The sequence below is a fragment of the Acinonyx jubatus genome, chromosome A1 (genome assembly GCF_027475565.1).
Source record: "Acinonyx jubatus isolate Ajub_Pintada_27869175 chromosome A1, VMU_Ajub_asm_v1.0, whole genome shotgun sequence".
Taxonomy (NCBI): domain Eukaryota; kingdom Metazoa; phylum Chordata; class Mammalia; order Carnivora; family Felidae; genus Acinonyx; species Acinonyx jubatus.
The window spans coordinates 134,165,685-134,182,823 of NC_069380.1; the positions used below are offsets into that span (position 1 = coordinate 134,165,685).

Below are 17,139 nucleotides of genomic sequence, written 5' to 3' on the forward strand. Positions count from 1 at the left end.
TCTTGGTCTTGGGGTCCTGAGTTAAAGCCCCACATTAGTTGTAAAGATTACTAAAAAACATGTAAATAAACTTCTAAAAAATAGAACTTGGCCTCTTGCATTAGCATCTCATTCCTTTTGTTTTTTTTTAAAGAGTGGGCAGAGAGAAAGAGAATCCAAGCAGGCTCTGCAATGTCAGCATGGAGCCTGATGCAGGGCTGGAACTCACAAACCACAAGATCATGGCCCAGGCTGAAATCAAGAATCAGACTCTCAAGCCACTGAGCTACCCAGGTGACCCCCATTCCATTTTTTGAAAACTCTAATTGAGGCACCTGGGTGGCTTAGTTGGCTAAGTGACGATTTTGGCTCAAGTTATATTTTTCTTATGGAAAAGCATTATTCTGGAAAATGCCTTCCTGATACAAAGACTTATCATCATCTGAAAAACTTTCTGTATTTTCCTGGGATTTTATTATCCTGTGTGTTCCCTTCCAAAGTCCAACTCTGAGAGAGAAATTTCATTAGTCAGTTTTTCCTGAAGTGCTGAATTGTAACAAACATTGATAACGCTCTTAGGTCCATAGTTTGATAGCTAGATGACATGAGGAGCATTCACTATATGAAACATTCCATGGTTTATGTGACCAAGCAAAATTGCAGAAGCACATTTAAAGTTTCTACTTAGAAGTGTACGGTATTTCCACCAAGGCTCTCTTCACCATGCCAGACATCACTGAGACAGGAAAGTATACTCCCACAGCAAGGGAGTGCTAGGTTTCAGAGCTGGGGGTAGAAAATGGGTATCTGCTGGAAAGAATACAGTCTACCACAGTCTGCCATCTTGGTCTTAAATATTAACTTTCCTTGTGCATGTAAAAGGCACAACATTGCCCAAGGAAATAAAGTTAATAGTGTCATCCAGTCATAACAGTTTCCAAGTTCAGGATCTCTTGATAGTCTTTCCCATCGGGTCCAGATGTGACTTTTCATGATCTGGAGATCTATAAACTGAAAAGACAAATTCTTTTGTTTTGCACAGTCAGCAAACATAGTGGACAAGGTTGGCAATTCTGAAATCCTGCTTGGCAAATGATAGGAGGTGCTCCTTCCTAAGGAGAGGGAACATGTTTTGATTAGGCTTTTGTGCTGCTCACTGGAAGATGTTCCTTTCTTGACTCTGCCCTTTGCTATGTTCTCCCTTTGCATTACTAACATTGGCCATATCTGAAGAGGGCATTAGAGAGTGTCCTGAACAGCTTTCTCAGTTGGGGATTCAAATATTTTACTTTTACATCTGTCAGTCTTTAAATTTGGACCAGTGATTTTTGTTTTTTAAGTTTGTTTATTTTGAGAGAGAGAGCAAGTTGGGTAGGAGCAGAGAGAGGGAGAGACAGAGCGTCCCAAGGAGGCTCTGCACTGTCTGAGCAGAGCCCAATGGGGGCTCGTACTCACAAAGTGTTAGATCATGACCTGAACTGAAGTCAGACTCTTGACTGACTGAGCCACCCAGGTACCCAGTGCTTTTGTTAATGTAGATTTTAAATGTGGTTGGTGGTGGTCATAGTTGTTTTGGTTGGTTGGTTGATCCGTGTTAAAGATCAGCAAACTGTGGCTTACCAGCTGCCTGTTTTTGTAAATAAAGTTTTATTGGAACAAAGCTATGCCCATAGATTTACATATTATCTCTGGTTGTTTTCTCTCTACACTGGCTTAATAATTGAATTGAACTGAGTAGCTGCAAGAGATTATATGTCTGGCACCCTATTTTTCTTACAGTCGACTGACTTAAAGAAACCTGTTGACCTGTAGACCATTTTCTATTATGATTTGTCTGATTGCTTCTGAGTAGTTTATGTAGCTTGTTTGACCTCTGTATTCCTTTAAACTAAAACTTAGATCTGCTTTACTAAATGTAGTTTCAATTTTTTTGTAGTTTCAAACTTCTTTAAAAAAAAATTTAATGTTTTTATTTCTTTTTGAGACAGAGAGAGACAGAGCATGAGCAGGGGAGGGGCAGAGAGAGAGGGAGACACAGAATCTGAAGCAGGCTCCAGGCTCTGAGCTGTCAGCACAGAGCCCAACGCGGGGCTCAAACTCACAGACCATGAGATCATGACCTGAGCTGAAGTTGGATGCTTAACCAACTGAGCCACCCAGGCGTCTCTCAAACTTTTTTATCAAGAAAAATTACAGTTGTGACTGGGTACTTCATATTGCATTACATCAGAAGGCTGTTATTCATGGTTTTGCCTAAGAGATCTACAGCCAGTATCAGGAACAGGGTATACCGTACAAGAAAGGAGTCAAAGGCCCAGAGATAGTAACGTTAAGAACATACATAATACAAGGGAGACCTGGATGGTTCAGTCAGTTGAGCATCCAACTCTTGATATCAGCTGAGGTAGTGATCTTGCAGTCATGAGGTTGAGCCCTGTGTTGGCTCCACGTGCAGGCCATGGGGCCTGCTTGGGATTCTCTGTCTCCCTCTCTCTCTCTGCTCCTCCCCTGCTCACACACACACACTCTCTCTCTCTCTCAAAATAAATAAACAAAAAAAAAAAAAAAGGAAGAAGAATACATAATACAAGAAGTAGAATCAGCTGGTGTGCTCCAGGTCCATGAAAATAGTCAAATAATAGAATTGAGGGTGTAGACAAAAATCAGAGAGTCTGAATGGGGTAAGTAATCAAATGATTTGATTACAGATCTGACGGTGGCTGATAGAAACCGAGCGGCAGTAGGAAGAGAAGACAGGATTTGGGGGTTAAGGCAATTTGCTGCCTTCACTTTAACTACTTTTATCATCTTCGTCCTAGAATTAATCCAGAAGTGAGCTGGATGAGAATTCTGTGAAGGAGTATGAATGTCAACACTTAGAAATGAATCCACAGTAGGGGGCGCCTGGGTGGCTCAGTTAAGTGTTCAGCTCAGGTCAGGATCTCATGTTTCCTGGGGTTCGAGCCCCACCTCCTGCTTTGAATTCTATGTCTCTCTCTCTCTGCCCCTCCCCCGCTTGCACTCTGTCTCTCTCTCTCAAAAATTAATAAACATTAAAAAAATAATAAAAATAAATGAGCCCACGTTAAAGAAAAGTCATTATTTTCCTGACTCCCCCAAACAAAATCCATACCAATGTGACCATTAATTTGCACTGCATTTGACATTTTCTGAAGTTGTCACCAAGTATTCCCAGGAAACTGTTGTGTATGTGAGGAGTTGGAAAGTTTATTTTTTTTAATGTTTATTTCTGAGAGAGAGCACAAGTCCTGGAGGAGTAGAGAGGGAGGGAGACATAGAATCCAAAGGAGACTCCAGACTCGGAGCTGTTAGTGCAGAGCCTGACGCAGGGCTTGAACCCCTGAGCCGTGAGATCATGACCTCGGCCAAAGTTGGATGCCCAACCAACTGAGCCACCCAGGTGCCCTGGAAAGTTTATTTTTAAAACTTTTTTTAAAATAAAATTTTTTAATGTTTATATTTATTTATTTACTTATTTATTCATTTAGAGAGCATGAGCAGGGAGGGGCAGAGAGGGAGACACAATCCGAAGCAGACTCCAGGCCCCAAACTGTCAGCACAGAGCCCATTGCGGGGTTCGGACCCACAAACCATGAGATAATGACCTGAGCTGAAGTCGACGCTTAATTGACAGAGCCACCCAGGTGCCCCTGGAAAGTTTTTTTTTTAATAAAGGCTCTAAATCATGGCACTTCTTTGTCCATATTCATTTCTTAAACACAGTCATAAAGGAAAATGAAAAATGTTTATTTATAAAAGTAACCCAGAAAGTCTGTGTCTTTTAAATGACTTCGGAATGAGAATCTGATGTAGATATGTACATAGAAACTTGCTTTTTCTCTCTGTACTAGAAATCTAAGCTGCTTTTGAGCTTTCTACCTGTATTGAGGTCATTGACAAAGTTGTAAGATAGTTAAAGTGTACAACATGATTTGATATACATCGTGAAGAGATTCCCACAGTTGGGTTAACACATTACCCCACATATTTACCTTCTTCTTTTTTTTTTTTTTTTTTGGTGAGAACATTTGAAGTTCTACTTAGCAAATTTCAGTTACACAATACAGTATTACCTACTATAGTCACCACTTTTGAGCTTTAAGAACACATTATCTGGTTTCATCAGTGGTGACTTAAAACAATTTTTTAAAATAAAGTTTATTTGTTTTGAGAGAGAGGGAGAGAATCCCAAGCAGGCTCCGCACTGTCAGTGCAGACCCTGATGTAGGGCTCCATCTCACAAACCATGAGATCATGACCTGAGCCAAAGTCAAGACATGGATGCGTAACCAACTGAGCCACCCAGGTGCCCCAAAACACATTTTTTTTGGCCTAGGCTTTATTTTTATTTTTATTGGATTTAGGTTCACTGCAAAATTGAGAGAAAGTAGAGTTCCTATATACTTACTGCTCCTACTACACATTCACAGCCTTACCCACTAACACCATTTCTTCTAGCCTGGTATGTTTGTTACAACTGAACCTATATTAACATGTCATTATCCCTCAAAGGTGGTACATTGTATGGATTTTAACATGTATAATGACACATACTTACATTACAGTATCATAGAAGAGTTTCACTGTCCTAAAAACCATTGTGCTCTGCCTATTTGTCCCTGGCAATCAATTATCCTGTTACTGTCTCCATAATTTTGCCTTTTCCAAAATGTCATATAGTTGGAGTTATTCAGTATGTAAGTTTTCAAATACCATCTTTTGCTCCCACCAATGATGTGTGTGAGTGCCTCTTTCCCTACAGCCGCCCGAGAATGTTACCCAAATTATGTATGTTGACTTTAGATGGGTGAAAATAGTGTTTCAGCATAGTTTAAATTTCATTAGAAGGGCCCATTTTGGCGTTTGGTAAAGTATTTTTAAAACTCTTCCCAGATTCTGAAGCTGCCAACCTAGCTCAGGTCATGGTATCAATGCTGGTGGGTTCAAGCCCACCCCTCCACGGCTGGTGGGGATCTGTGGTGGCAGCTCAGAACCTGTAGCTGCTCTGGAGTCTGTCTCTCTCTGCCCCTCCTCTGCTCACACTCTGTCTCTCTCTCTCTCTCTCTGAAAAATAAAAAAAAAATTAAAAAAGAAAAATGAACTTTTGAGTTCTCATACTGGAATCAGGCAGCAGTTTAATATCAGGACTAATGGCAGAGAAAACAAAACCGTATCAAGTAACGCCAGTAAGGCAGAGAGTAAGAGGTGGCCTTGTATAGACCTCGAAATGCCTACTCTTTCTGAGCTTGCCACTAACTCCCAAGTTTAACGAACTTGTTAGTTTTAGGACGCCACATGACTTTGTATTACCTATTTGGTTTTAGACTAAAGTTTGGATTCTACTTAAAATACAAACTGGCTATCTGGAAAGGAAATGGCCCTAGTTTACTCATAAGCTGATGAGCAAAACAAACCCAACATCACAAACCTTCGCGGGCGAAACAAAACAATGGAAAGCACGTGGGGCAGTTCCTAGGCGTGAATTGAGGCGGGGCGGGTCGGCGCCCAGCGTGGGCTGCCTACGCAGTGGAGGAGGATCCGGCGCGAGCGCACGCTCGCCCCTCCTCCATGACGCCACAGGCAGGCCCCGCCCCCCAGCTGCCCAGGTCTCCTGTTATCTCTGCGGCTAGCAAGCGCCCCGGAAGCTGCCCCATCTCGGGGTCATGATGGGCAGCAAGATGGCGTCTGCCAGCAGGGTCGTTCAGGTAAGGAAATTTGGTCACTTTTCCGCACCGTGGGCGGTAGGGATGGTGCTGATTATAGCAAAGGCGCTGGGAAGAAAAGGCGGTGGCGGAGGCTGTGCGGTGACCGCGGCCCTGGGTAGCGCCAGCGGCACGGCCCGACTATATGTGTGAAAATTGGACCTAGAACCCAATGAGTCGGGCAGTGAGCCGGAGACCAAAGCCGAGGGTTCGAGCCAGGCCGCGGGAGTGCTGTGTATGAGCACGTAGGCAACGAGCTGCTGCGCGGTCCCTGGACTGTATCCTGCCAGGACCTCAGTAGCCCTCTTAGAGGAGTCTGCGGGCTAGGCTGCCCTGGCAATAGTCTCGGCCAATCGGCGTCTAGTATTGTCGGCGGTGTCCCGCATCAACCAATCGGAAGGAAGGCGGTAATGGCGCGTGGAAGGAAGCGAACCGTGCATCTGACCCGGTGTCCCTTCAAGGTCTTGGGAATGGCCAGAGAACTGGCCCCGCGGGCGGAGTCCTCACCCCAGGCGTATTCTCCCTCACCAATCCGAGCGTCTGGTTACAGGCTGGATGGGGACAATTGGAGGGGGGGAAATATATATTATTTAAGTTTGTTGTAATACATGTTTTGTTGTTACCCAAGTTTTGTTTGTTTTTTTGTTTTTTTGGTTTTTTTTTTTTTGCCCTGAGTTTGTATTGGTAGCTAGAGGAACTTTGTTAATCCACACATCAATAATTAACTCCTGGTAGCTTTTGTATTTGCTTCTTCAGTTGTGATTGCTAACTTAAATAGTACAGGTAAAGTTGGTATATAAAGGGACACAACCTCCACTTTTGTGGCTGTTTTACACAATCTCTTTTAAATTCTGGAAGTGTACTATATGGTTTTTAACTTCGGTATAAGAAGTGCATTTCCCTTTGTACAAATACATGTCTTAAAAAGACCTTTTCTTAAAGTTGTTTCAGTCAGAAAGATAATCTTAGATCCTAGCCTTTGGTCCCATTGCATAATGATTCTGTTACTCATTCAGTAGGTAGATAGTAAGCATTAACTCATTAAAGATAATATGAGGATTAGGAGAACATTGGACAAAGGACTGGTTGGTATCCGTAATATATAACCATACATGTTCATAATACATAGCTCAATTTTAAAATGGGTTAAAAAGTTGAAATGGCACTAAAGAAGATACACAAGTCTGTGAAAAGATGTTGAACTTCATTGCTTATCAGGAAAATACAAATTAAAACCAGGAGGTACTACTACATCTACCAAAATTATTCAGAGTTTAAAAACTGTCAGTACCAAAAGTACTGATGACAGTGTGAAGCATCTGAAACCCTCATCCATTGTTGTTAGGGGTATAAATGGAATAGCCACTCTGGAAAACTTTTGTTAGTCTCCAGTAATTAAATATAGCTTCCCTATGATGCAGTTTTACTTATAGGTTTATACCCAAGAGAAATGAGTGCGTATACCGACAAAGAGACTTAGATAAAAATGTCTGTAGCCACTTTATGCCATAATGACCCCCAAACCAGAAAAAATCCAAATGTCCATTAGGAGGATAAACAGATTGTGGTAGATTTATTAAAATGGAATAGTACACAGTAATGAACTACTAACTACTGATAAGGAAGAAAAAAAGATACTGTGAGATGCACAGTAAGGAATGGTCTGTCTTCCTCTAAAAGAGCTGCAAAGACTTGTACTCATATTCATAATACAAAGTGGTTTTTGCTAACATTATGCAATAATTACATATAACCTTAGCAAAATTTATTGAGTACTTCTGTGTCAGGTCTGTACTCAGTGCTGAGACTATAGCACCAACAAGCCAGACATGGTGCCTCCATAGAACTTAGAATTTGGCTCTTAATTCATACCTTAAAGAAAGAGTAGTATTTCAACAAACTGGCACAAACTGATGGGAATTCATAAGGCATGGTGTCAATATTAAGTAGAGAAATTTGGCTCGACTATAAGGTATTCAGAAATAATTTTAGTAGAATAAGTTATAGGGGCGCCTGGGTGGCTCAGTCAAACTTTCTCTCACAGGCAAATCCCTGGTTCCTCCAAACATCACTGTAAATATATGTACTCATTTGGTGAGTCCTACAATAGATTCAAAATGGTTTCAAAATTGCTATATTTATACAGCTACCAACACCAACATATTAAGTAAAAAGTTCAAGTTTTCTTAGTACTGTATTTATTATTATCATTGCCTTTAGATGAAAGTACAGAGTATAAGTACTATGAAAGTTATTTGGATTAGTTCCTTTTTTTCCCCCTTAGTTATGTTACCCAACTGATACACAGGTAGAATTGCTTCTTTGGGGGTGCCTGGGTGGCCCAGTTGGTTAAGTGCCGACTTTGGCTCAGGTCGTGGTCTCAAGGTTCGTAAGTCTGAGCCTCACATCAGACTTACTGACAGTGTAGAACCTGCTTTGGATCCTCTATCTCCCTCTCTCTCTGCCTGTCTTCTGCACGCACACCTGTGCAAGCACCTGCACACACTCTCTCTCTCTCCCTCAAAATAAACATTTTAAAAAAAGGAATTGCTTCTTTGTGTTTACATTTAGAGTCTAAACATTTTTTTAATGTTTGTTTATTTTTGAGAGAGAGAGGAAAAGTGAGTGGGGCAGGGGCAGAGAGAAGGAGACAGGATCTGAAGTGGTTCTGTGCTGAGAGCCTGATGTGGGGCTCGAACTCTCAAAGCATGAGATCATGACTGGAGCCAAAGTCAGACTCTTAACCAATTGAGCCATCCACATGCCCCTACATTTAGAGTTCAAAAGCAAATTTTGGGGCGCCTCCATTGCTCAGTCATTTGAGCGTCCAGATTTGGCTCAGGTCATGATGTCATGGTTCATGAGTTTGAACCACGTCTCTGTGCTGACAGCTGAGCCTGGATCCTGCTTCAGATTCTGTGTCTCCCTCTCTCCCTCTCCAATTCATGCTCTGTCTCTGTCTCTCTCTCTTTCACAAATGAATAAACATTTAAAAAAAAATTTTTTTTTAATTTTTTTTAACATTTTTATTTATTTTTGAGACAGAGAGAGACAGAGCATGAATGGGGGAGGGGCAGAGAGAGAAGGAGACACAGAATCGGAAGCAGGCTCCAGGTTCTGAGCCATCAGCCCAGAGCCCGATGCGGGGCTCGAACTCAAGAACCATGAGAGCATGACCTGAGCTGAAGTCGGACGCTCAACCAACTGAGCCACCCAGGCGCCCCCCCAAAAAAATTTTTTTAAGTAAATATTGAGGTGTCTGGGTGGCTCAGTCAGTTAAACGTCCAGTTCTTGATCTCACCTCAAGTGTTGATCTCAGGGTCATGGGTTCAGGCTCTGCACTGAGCATGAAGCCTACTTAAAAAAAAATTTTTTTTTAATTTAAAATAAATAAAAAGCAGATTCTGAGAGAGGAAAATTTGAGTATAAGTTAAGTATTAGATGATAGTAAAGAACTATTTTTAATTTATTGTGGTAAAATGTGTAGAGATTATGGTTTGACAAAAGTCTTTTTATGTTAGTGATACATATGGAAGGTATTAACAGGTTAGATGAGAGGGTTGGGATTTGTTTAATGGAGGAAGGGGTGATGAATTAAGATTGTCTCTGTTGCTGTTGAAATTGTGTAATGTGTTTATCAGGGTTTATTTCATTTTTTGTTTATTACAGCACTGGCTCTACTCATATATTTAGGAAAATGCCTTTTAAAAAAGGGGACACCCGACTTCAGCCAGGTCACGATCTCGCGGTCCGGGAGTTCGAGCCCCGCGTCAGGCTCTGGGCTGATGGCTCAGAGCCTGGAGCCTGTTTCCGATTCTGTGTCTCCCTCTCTCTCTGCCCCTCCCCCGTTCATGCTCTGTCTCTCTCTGTCCCAAAAATAAATAAACGTTGAAAAAAAAATTAAAAAAATAAAAAGGGGGACACCAGGGGCATCTAGCAGCTCAGTCAGTTAAGCATCCAGTTCTTGATTTCAGTTCAGGTTGTGATCTTGCAGTTCATGGGTTTGAGCCCCAAGTCTGGCTCTGTGTCCACATTGAGTAGATTGCTTGGGATTCTCTCTCTCCCTCTCTCTGCTGCTCCCCTGCTTTCTCATACGCATGTGCTCTGTCTCAAAATTAATAAATAAACTTAAAAAAAACAAAGAGGACACCAGTCTGGCAATTTAATCTCTAAGGGCATATTATGTCATATTTTTAAGTGTGCGTAAGCATTGTTGAAATGGATTTTTCTCTCTTGTGTACGTATCATTGTTTAAGTGTGTGTATACATACTCACATACCTATACAGTTAGTCCTGTCTTACAAATGGTCTCTGTTCACACTTGGCAAATGTTTCTTCAACATTTACTGCATACCTGGAAGTACTGCAGAAGTGCTAGTTCTCTGACTCTGCCTTTTGCAGGAGATTAGCTGTCCTCTAATCATTGGCTTATTGATCTAGGAACAGAAAAGTACTTCAGAATACCTGGAGTAAAAGATGCAGAAGACAGAGGTGAGAAGTGAGGCTGGAGAGGGAGGGAGAGGCAGATCAGAATGGGCCTAGTGAATGCCAAATATGAGCTTGAAGTTTATCCTGAAAGCTGTTGAACATTTTTAAAGCTTTTAAATGGGGTGTTGATAGCGTATGGATAGAACATTCTTTGAAGAAGATTGGCTATGAAAAGGAAGAAATAGTTACTAGAGGGAGAATTGGGTTTCATTTTTGTTTTGAGAGAGAGAATGTGTATGAGCAGAGAAGAGAGAGAGGGAGAATCCTAAGCAGTCTTCTTGCCCAGCGTGGAGCCAGACATGGGGCTCAGTCTCACAGATTGACACACAGTGTGACATTAGTGTTTTGACTGTGAACTTATGCTGAGGGAGACAACTCTATTCTAGCATTTTCTCACAGGAGCACAATTATAGTGGGGTTTTCAGGCCAGTTCCAACAAGCCTATTTATTTCCGTATTCATATGAAATGTATATTATGTAGTGGGGTGCCTGGGTGGCTCAGTTGGTTGGGTGTCCTACTTTGGCTCAGGTCATGATCTCACAGTTCGTGAGTTCAACCCCCGCGTCAGGCTCTGTGCTGACAGCTCAGAGCCTCAAGCCTGCTTCAGCTTTTTTGTCTCCCTCTCTCTCTGCCCCTCCCCTGCTCTCACTCTGTCTCTCTCTCAAAAATAAACAAACATTAAAAAAATTTTTTTAAATGTATTATATAGTACATATATACAAATATTTTGGAGATAAACATACAGCTCAATATCACTAGTTACAGAGCAACTTCTAGATTACTTTAGTTGAAAATAGTATTGTTCATTAGAGTCTTAGCATTGTATATTCAGAAAATTTCATGCTGAAAGGTCCATTTAAGTTTCTCTCTAGCAGGGGTGCCTAGGTGGCTCAGTTAAGCATCTGACTTTGATTTCGGCTCAGATCATGATCTCTTGGTTTGTGAGATTGAGCCCCATGTCGGGCTGTGCACTGATAGCACAGGAGGGCCTGCTTGGGAGTCTCTCTGTCCCTCCCATGCTCGTGCACTCTCTCTTTCTCAAAATAAACAAACTTAAAACAGAAAGGTCCTCTACAGCATTATCTAGAATTCTAGGGGTAAAACAGCAATACCCTGCAAATATCTGGGTTTTTTTATTAATTTAATTTAATTTAATTTTTTAAATTTACACCCAAGTTAGTTAGCATATAGTGCAACAATGATCTCAGGGGTAGATTCTTTAATGCTCCTTACCCATTTAGCCCATCCCCCCTCCCACAACCCTTCCAGTAACCCTCTGTTTGTTCTCCATATTTAAGAGTATCTTATATTTCGTTCCCCTCCCTGTTTTTATTATTTTTGCTTCCCTTCCCTTGTGTTCATCTGTTTTGTATCATAAATTCCTCATATTAATGAAGTCATATGATACTTCTCTTTCTCTAATTTCGCTTACCATAATGCCCTCTGGTTTCATCCGTGTAGTTGCAAATGGCAAGATCTCATTCTTTTTGATTGCCGAGTAATAGTCTGTTGTATATATATGTACCACATCTTCTTTACCCATTCATCGATGGACATTTGGGCTCTTTCCATACTTTGGCTATTGTTGATAGTGCCGCTACAAACATTGGGGTACATGTGCCCCTTTGAAACAGCATACCTGTATCCCTTGGATAAATGCTTACTAGTGCAGTTGCTGGATCATAGGGTAGTTCTATTTTTAATTTTTTGAGGAACTTCCATACTGTTTTTTCTTTTTTTTTGATGGGATTTTCTTTAAAAAAATTTTTTTAATGCTTATTTATTTTTGACAGAGAGAGAGAGACAGCATGAGTGGGGAAGGGGCAGAGAGGGAGGGAGACACAGAATCCGAAGCAGACTCCAGGCTCTGAGCTGTCAGCACAGAGCCCGACACGGGGTTCAAACTCACAGACCGAGAGATCATGACCTGAGTCGAAGTCGGACGCTCAACTGACTGAGCCACCCAGGAGCCCCAAGGAATCTCCAAACTGTTTTCCAGAGTGGCTGCACCAGTTTGCATTCCCACCAGCAGTGCAAAAGAGATCCTCTCCCCACATCCTCGCCAACATCTGTTGTTGCCTGAGTTGTTAACGTTAGCCCTTCTGATGGGTGTGAGGTGGTATCTCGTTGTTTTGATTTATATTTCCCTGATGATGAGTGATGTTGAGCATTTTTTCATGTGTCAGTTGGCCATCTGGGTGTCTTTAGTGAAGTGTCTGTTCATGTCTTTTGCGCATTTCTTCACTGGATGATTTGTTTTTTGGATGTTGAGTTTGATAAGTTCTTTATAGATTTTGGATACTAACCCTTTATCTGATATATCATTTGCAAATATCTTCTTCCATTCTGTCATTTGCCTTTTAGTTTTGCTGATTGTTTCCTTCTCTGTGCAGAAGCTTTTTATTTTGATGAGGTCCCAGTAGTTCATTTTTGCTTTTGTTTCCCTTGCCTCCGGTGACATGGTGAGTAAGAAGTTGCTGAGGCCAAGATCAAAGAGGTTTTTGCCTGCTTTCTCCTTGAGGATTTTGATGGCTTCCTGTCTTACATTGAGGTCTTTCATCCATTTTGAATTTATTTTTGTGTATGGTGTAAGAAAGTGGTCCAGGTTCATTCTTATGCATGTCTCTGTCCAGTTTTCCCAGCACCACTTGCTGAAGAGACTGTTTTTATTCCATTGGATATTCTTTCCTGCTTTGTCAAAGATTAGTTGCCCATACGTTTGTGGGTCTATTTCTGGGTTCTTTATTCTGTTCCAGTGATCTGAGTGTCTGTTTTTGTGCCAGTACCATACTGTCTTGATGATTACAGCTTTGTAATACAGCTTGAAGTCCGTGCAAATATCTGTTTTAAAATCAAGGGGTGCCTGGGTGGCTCAGTGTGACTTTGTCTCGGGTCATGATCTTGCAGTTTGTGAGTTCTAGCCCCACGTAGAGCTCTGTGCTGACAGCTCAGTGGGTGGAGCCTGCTTCATATTCTGTCTCCCTCTCTCTCTGCCCCTCCCCCACTCACACTTTATGTGTCTCTCTCTCTCAAAAAAAAAACATTAAGATAAATTAAAATAAATGAATGAATAAATAAAAATAATATTCGCAAATACGTGTTTCTATGGGTTTAGAAAAAAGACTAAAAGGGCCAACAAATGTTTAATCTGGTTTTTGTGGGTTTGGGGATTATAGACTGTGTTTTCTTATTTGTGGCTTTTCACCATTTCTTCCAAAGTTTTTACACAGAGCATGTGTTACTTTATAGTCGGAAAAAGCTTTTTTTAAATTACCTAATTTTCTTTCTTTCTTTCTTTTTTTTAAGTTTAATTATTTACTTAGCTCATGAGCAGGGGAGGGGTAGAGAGAGAGGGAGAGAGGGAATCCCAAGCAAGCTCCAGGCTGTCTGCACACGATCGCATGAACTGTGAGATCGTGACCTGAGCCAAAATCAAGAGTCGGACACTCAACTGACTGAGCCACCTAGTCACCCTAAATTAGCTAATTTTCAATATGCTTTTTATCCTGTTCTGCACTGCTAGATAATTGGCCGTGGTAGGAAAACAACATTCAATACAAGTCAGGACACTTCTAATTCTTACCCAGCAGCAGGGTAATATATGTCATACAACATAAAATCTGTGTCATCTTTTTTCATAGGGTTGTTTTGAGGTCAGTTGGTAGTATAGTAAAATGTCTTCTAATGTGTAAAGTCCAAAGGTATTATGAAGAGTAGATAAGATAAATTAAAAGTTCATAGACCAGCTTTCCTAGTTGGGGAAGAGTAAAATAGTAATATTCAAGTTGCTGTCAAATATTAAGTTATTTTGTTTTAATAAAGGTATCTATGAAGTTCAGTACATTGTTTTTTTTATAGAGTTAATGAGTTTAGTGCTTCATCTTTTTTTTTTTTCCATATATTTTATTTTTCCTTTAGGTAGTCAAGCCACATACTCCATTAATAAGGTTCCCTGACAGAAGAGACAATCCTAAACCCAATGGTAAGTTGTGTTCTAGACTTTTTAAAAATTAGGTACAGATATATTTATATGTGAATATTCTATTATAGGCATTATTTCACATTTTCAAATCAGGGAGACCATTATAGCTTAGATCAAAACAGTTTATTAAGTTGCACATGCAGAAATTAACTTATTACCTCCATTTAAAAAGGTAGTGACTCAACAGAACATGTCTTTGAACTTTTTTTAAGAGTTTATTTTGAAGTAATCTCTACACCCACTGTGGGGCTTGAATTCACAACCCTGAGATCAAGAGTCGCGTGCTACACCAACTGAACCAGCCAGGCACCCCTGTCTCTGAATTTTTTTTTTTTTTTTAATGTTTATTTATTTTTGAGACAGAGAGAGACAGATCATGAACAGGGGAGGGGCAGAGAGAGAGAGGGAGACACAGAATCCAAAGCGGGCTCCAGGCTCTGAGCTGTCAGCACAAATCCCGATGCGGGGCTCAAACTCACAGACCGTGAGATCATGACCTGCGCCAAAGTCGGACGCTTAACCCACGGAGCCACCCAGGTGCCCCTGTCTCTGAATTTTTAATGATATTGTGATTATACAGAGAAATTTTTGTTCTTTGTTTTCTTCTGCCCTTTATTTAAAAGATTCTCTCATGCTTACATTGGAGAGGTTGTGAGGCACAGTAGCCATTCTTATATTTTTCTCCCAGCTAACCTTTTCTTTCATTGACTGATATATTCATTCAGTCAGTAGATACAGACTGCCTTAGACCTGAGTAATCATTGATTATAAAGTAATTGAAGATTCTGAACAAGTCCTGTTTTCCCCTTATCCCTCACTTTTAGCAAATCCTTTGTCTCTGTTGTTTTTAATTAATTCCAGTATAGTTAACTTACAATGTACAATATATTCAACAATTCTCTACATTACTCATTGATCATTATGATTGTCCCTGTTTTTATTATAAGATATTTAATCTTTAATTCAGGGAGGAGTGGAAGAAGTTTTATAGGGATATTTTTAATTTAACTTATTGTAACTTTTTTTTTTAATGTTTATTCATTTTTGAGAGAGAGAGACAGTGTGAATGGGGGAGAGGCAGAGTGAGAAGGAGACAAAGAATCAAAGTAGGCTCCAGGCTCCTAGCTGTCAGCACAGAGCTCAACGCAGGGCTCAAACCCATGAACCGTAGGATCATGACCTGAGCCGATTTTGTACGTTTAACCGACTGAGCCACCCAGATGCCCCTAATTTATTGTAACTCTTAAAGAATTAAGATATAGGTGATAAAGGGGGCACCTGAGTGGCTCAGTCAGTTACGTGTCTGACTTCAGCTCAGGTCATGATCTCACAGTTCATGATCTCAAGCCCCACATCGGGCTCTCTGCTATCAGCTCAGACCCCACTTCAGATCCTCTGTCCCCTCTCTCTCTGCCCCTCCCCTGCTCATGCACACCCCCCCCCCAAATATATAAACATTAAAAAATATATAGGTGAATAAAGAAGTATAAAGGTATTGAGAAAACTTCTCTTCATATACCAACTTTCTTATTCCCTATTATATTACCTGTAAACACCACCATATGACAAAACTTAAGTGTGTAGATTATTCATATGGGTTATACTTTACTACCTAGAAATTTAATATTTTATAAACTTGTTCAGTTTAGTAATTCATTAACTTAAAGCTTCTTCCTTATTTGTTTTAAAAAGAACTTTTTGAAATTATTTATAGCTACCCAATTTATAGCTACTCAATAATACATTTTAGGATTATACCCAGCATTTGAAGAATGACTTGATTACTCAATAATAGATCATTCAAAATAGTATTTTAAGACACCTGAGCAATTTATTTCTCTAATTACATTTTTTTTTCAGTATCAGAAGTTTTGAGATCAGCAGGACTACCATCTCACTCTTCTTCAATTTCACAGCATTCTAAGGGAAGTAAATCACCAGATTTGCTGATGCATCAGGGTCCTCCAGACACTGCAGAAATAATAAAAACATTACCTCAGAAATACAGAAGGAAGCTTGTGTCTCAAGAAGAAATGGAATTTATCCAAGTATGTCATCGCTCTTTATCATAGTACTGTGCAAAACACCTGAACATTTTTGGCTTTTGGAATTTCATATGCTTGTTCTTTCCATTCCTTGTCACAGTGGGTCCATAGCTAAGACCAAGATAGTCAGGTAGCACAGGGTTATGAGAAATAAACCATGTACAAGCCCTCAGTAAAAGTACCTAAAGGAATATATATGTAGAAGTATAATATGTTAAGTAGCAATAGCTATAACCACATGAAAAAAAGCTCAGTAGAGTCCTTGGTAACTTTTCAATGTGAAGGGCTTATGAGGCCAAGAAATTTGAGCATCACCAATCAAGGTCAACCTTGAGTTCCTTCCTGATCAGAAATTGTTTACAACATTGATACAAGTGCCTAAGAGCAATGAAAAACCGAAATTGTTATTGAACACCTGATGATCATTGCTTAAAATGGTGTAAATTTATATAATGTCCATGAAAAGATTTCTTCTGTAAATTTAAACCTAATCTTTTTGCTTTATTTTTTCCTTTTCAGCGTGGAGGTCCGGAATAATCACTGACAGTGTGGCTGCTGTTTGCCATCAAAGGAATAGTCTTTACAATAAAGGACTTCCAAAGTGGCACATGAGAAGCTACATTAAACAACTTGAATAAATATTCTGTTAAAAAAAATGAAATAGAAAATTTAGATGGACACTTGTATCTCCTAATATATGTATGTTGGTCAGCTTCTCCACAAGCTTACCTAATTGTTTATATACTTATTAAAGTATACATTTTTAAATGTAGCCTATTAATTTACTCTTGATTATCAAGTATTATCAATGTTGAGCTATTAAAAGCACACAATATCTAGTAAACTGTCATAGGTTTCCCATAATTTCACTTTTGTTTCAGTTTCCTTCCTTCCTTCCTTCCTTCCTTCCTTCCTTCCTTC

General features: G+C 40.2%; 1 protein-coding gene across 1 annotated transcript; it reads left to right on the forward strand.

The window, feature by feature from the left end:
- The first annotated feature begins 5,556 nt into the window (after nt 1–5,556).
- On the forward strand, nt 5,557–16,990 carry MRPS36 (mitochondrial ribosomal protein S36). Its single transcript, XM_015074559.3, has 4 exons — nt 5,557–5,705; nt 14,110–14,173; nt 16,034–16,221; nt 16,738–16,990. The coding sequence occupies exons 1-4, from the start codon at nt 5,664–5,666 to the stop codon at nt 16,753–16,755; spliced, it is 312 nt and encodes a 103-aa protein (XP_014930045.1). The 5' UTR covers nt 5,557–5,663; the 3' UTR covers nt 16,756–16,990.
- The last annotated feature ends 149 nt before the right edge of the window (nt 16,991–17,139 follow it).

Bases quoted from the DNA above. Each gene is read 5' to 3' on its own strand.
- MRPS36 (XM_015074559.3), top strand. From the start codon at position 5,664: ATGATGGGCAGCAAGATGGCGTCTGCCAGCAGGGTCGTTCAG. The intron at 5,706-14,109 runs GTAAGGAAATTT...TTTTTCCTTTAG, and splicing joins CTGCCAGCAGGGTCGTTCAG to GTAGTCAAGCCACATACTCC. The intron at 14,174-16,033 runs GTAAGTTGTGTT...TTTTTTTTTCAG, and splicing joins AGACAATCCTAAACCCAATG to TATCAGAAGTTTTGAGATCA.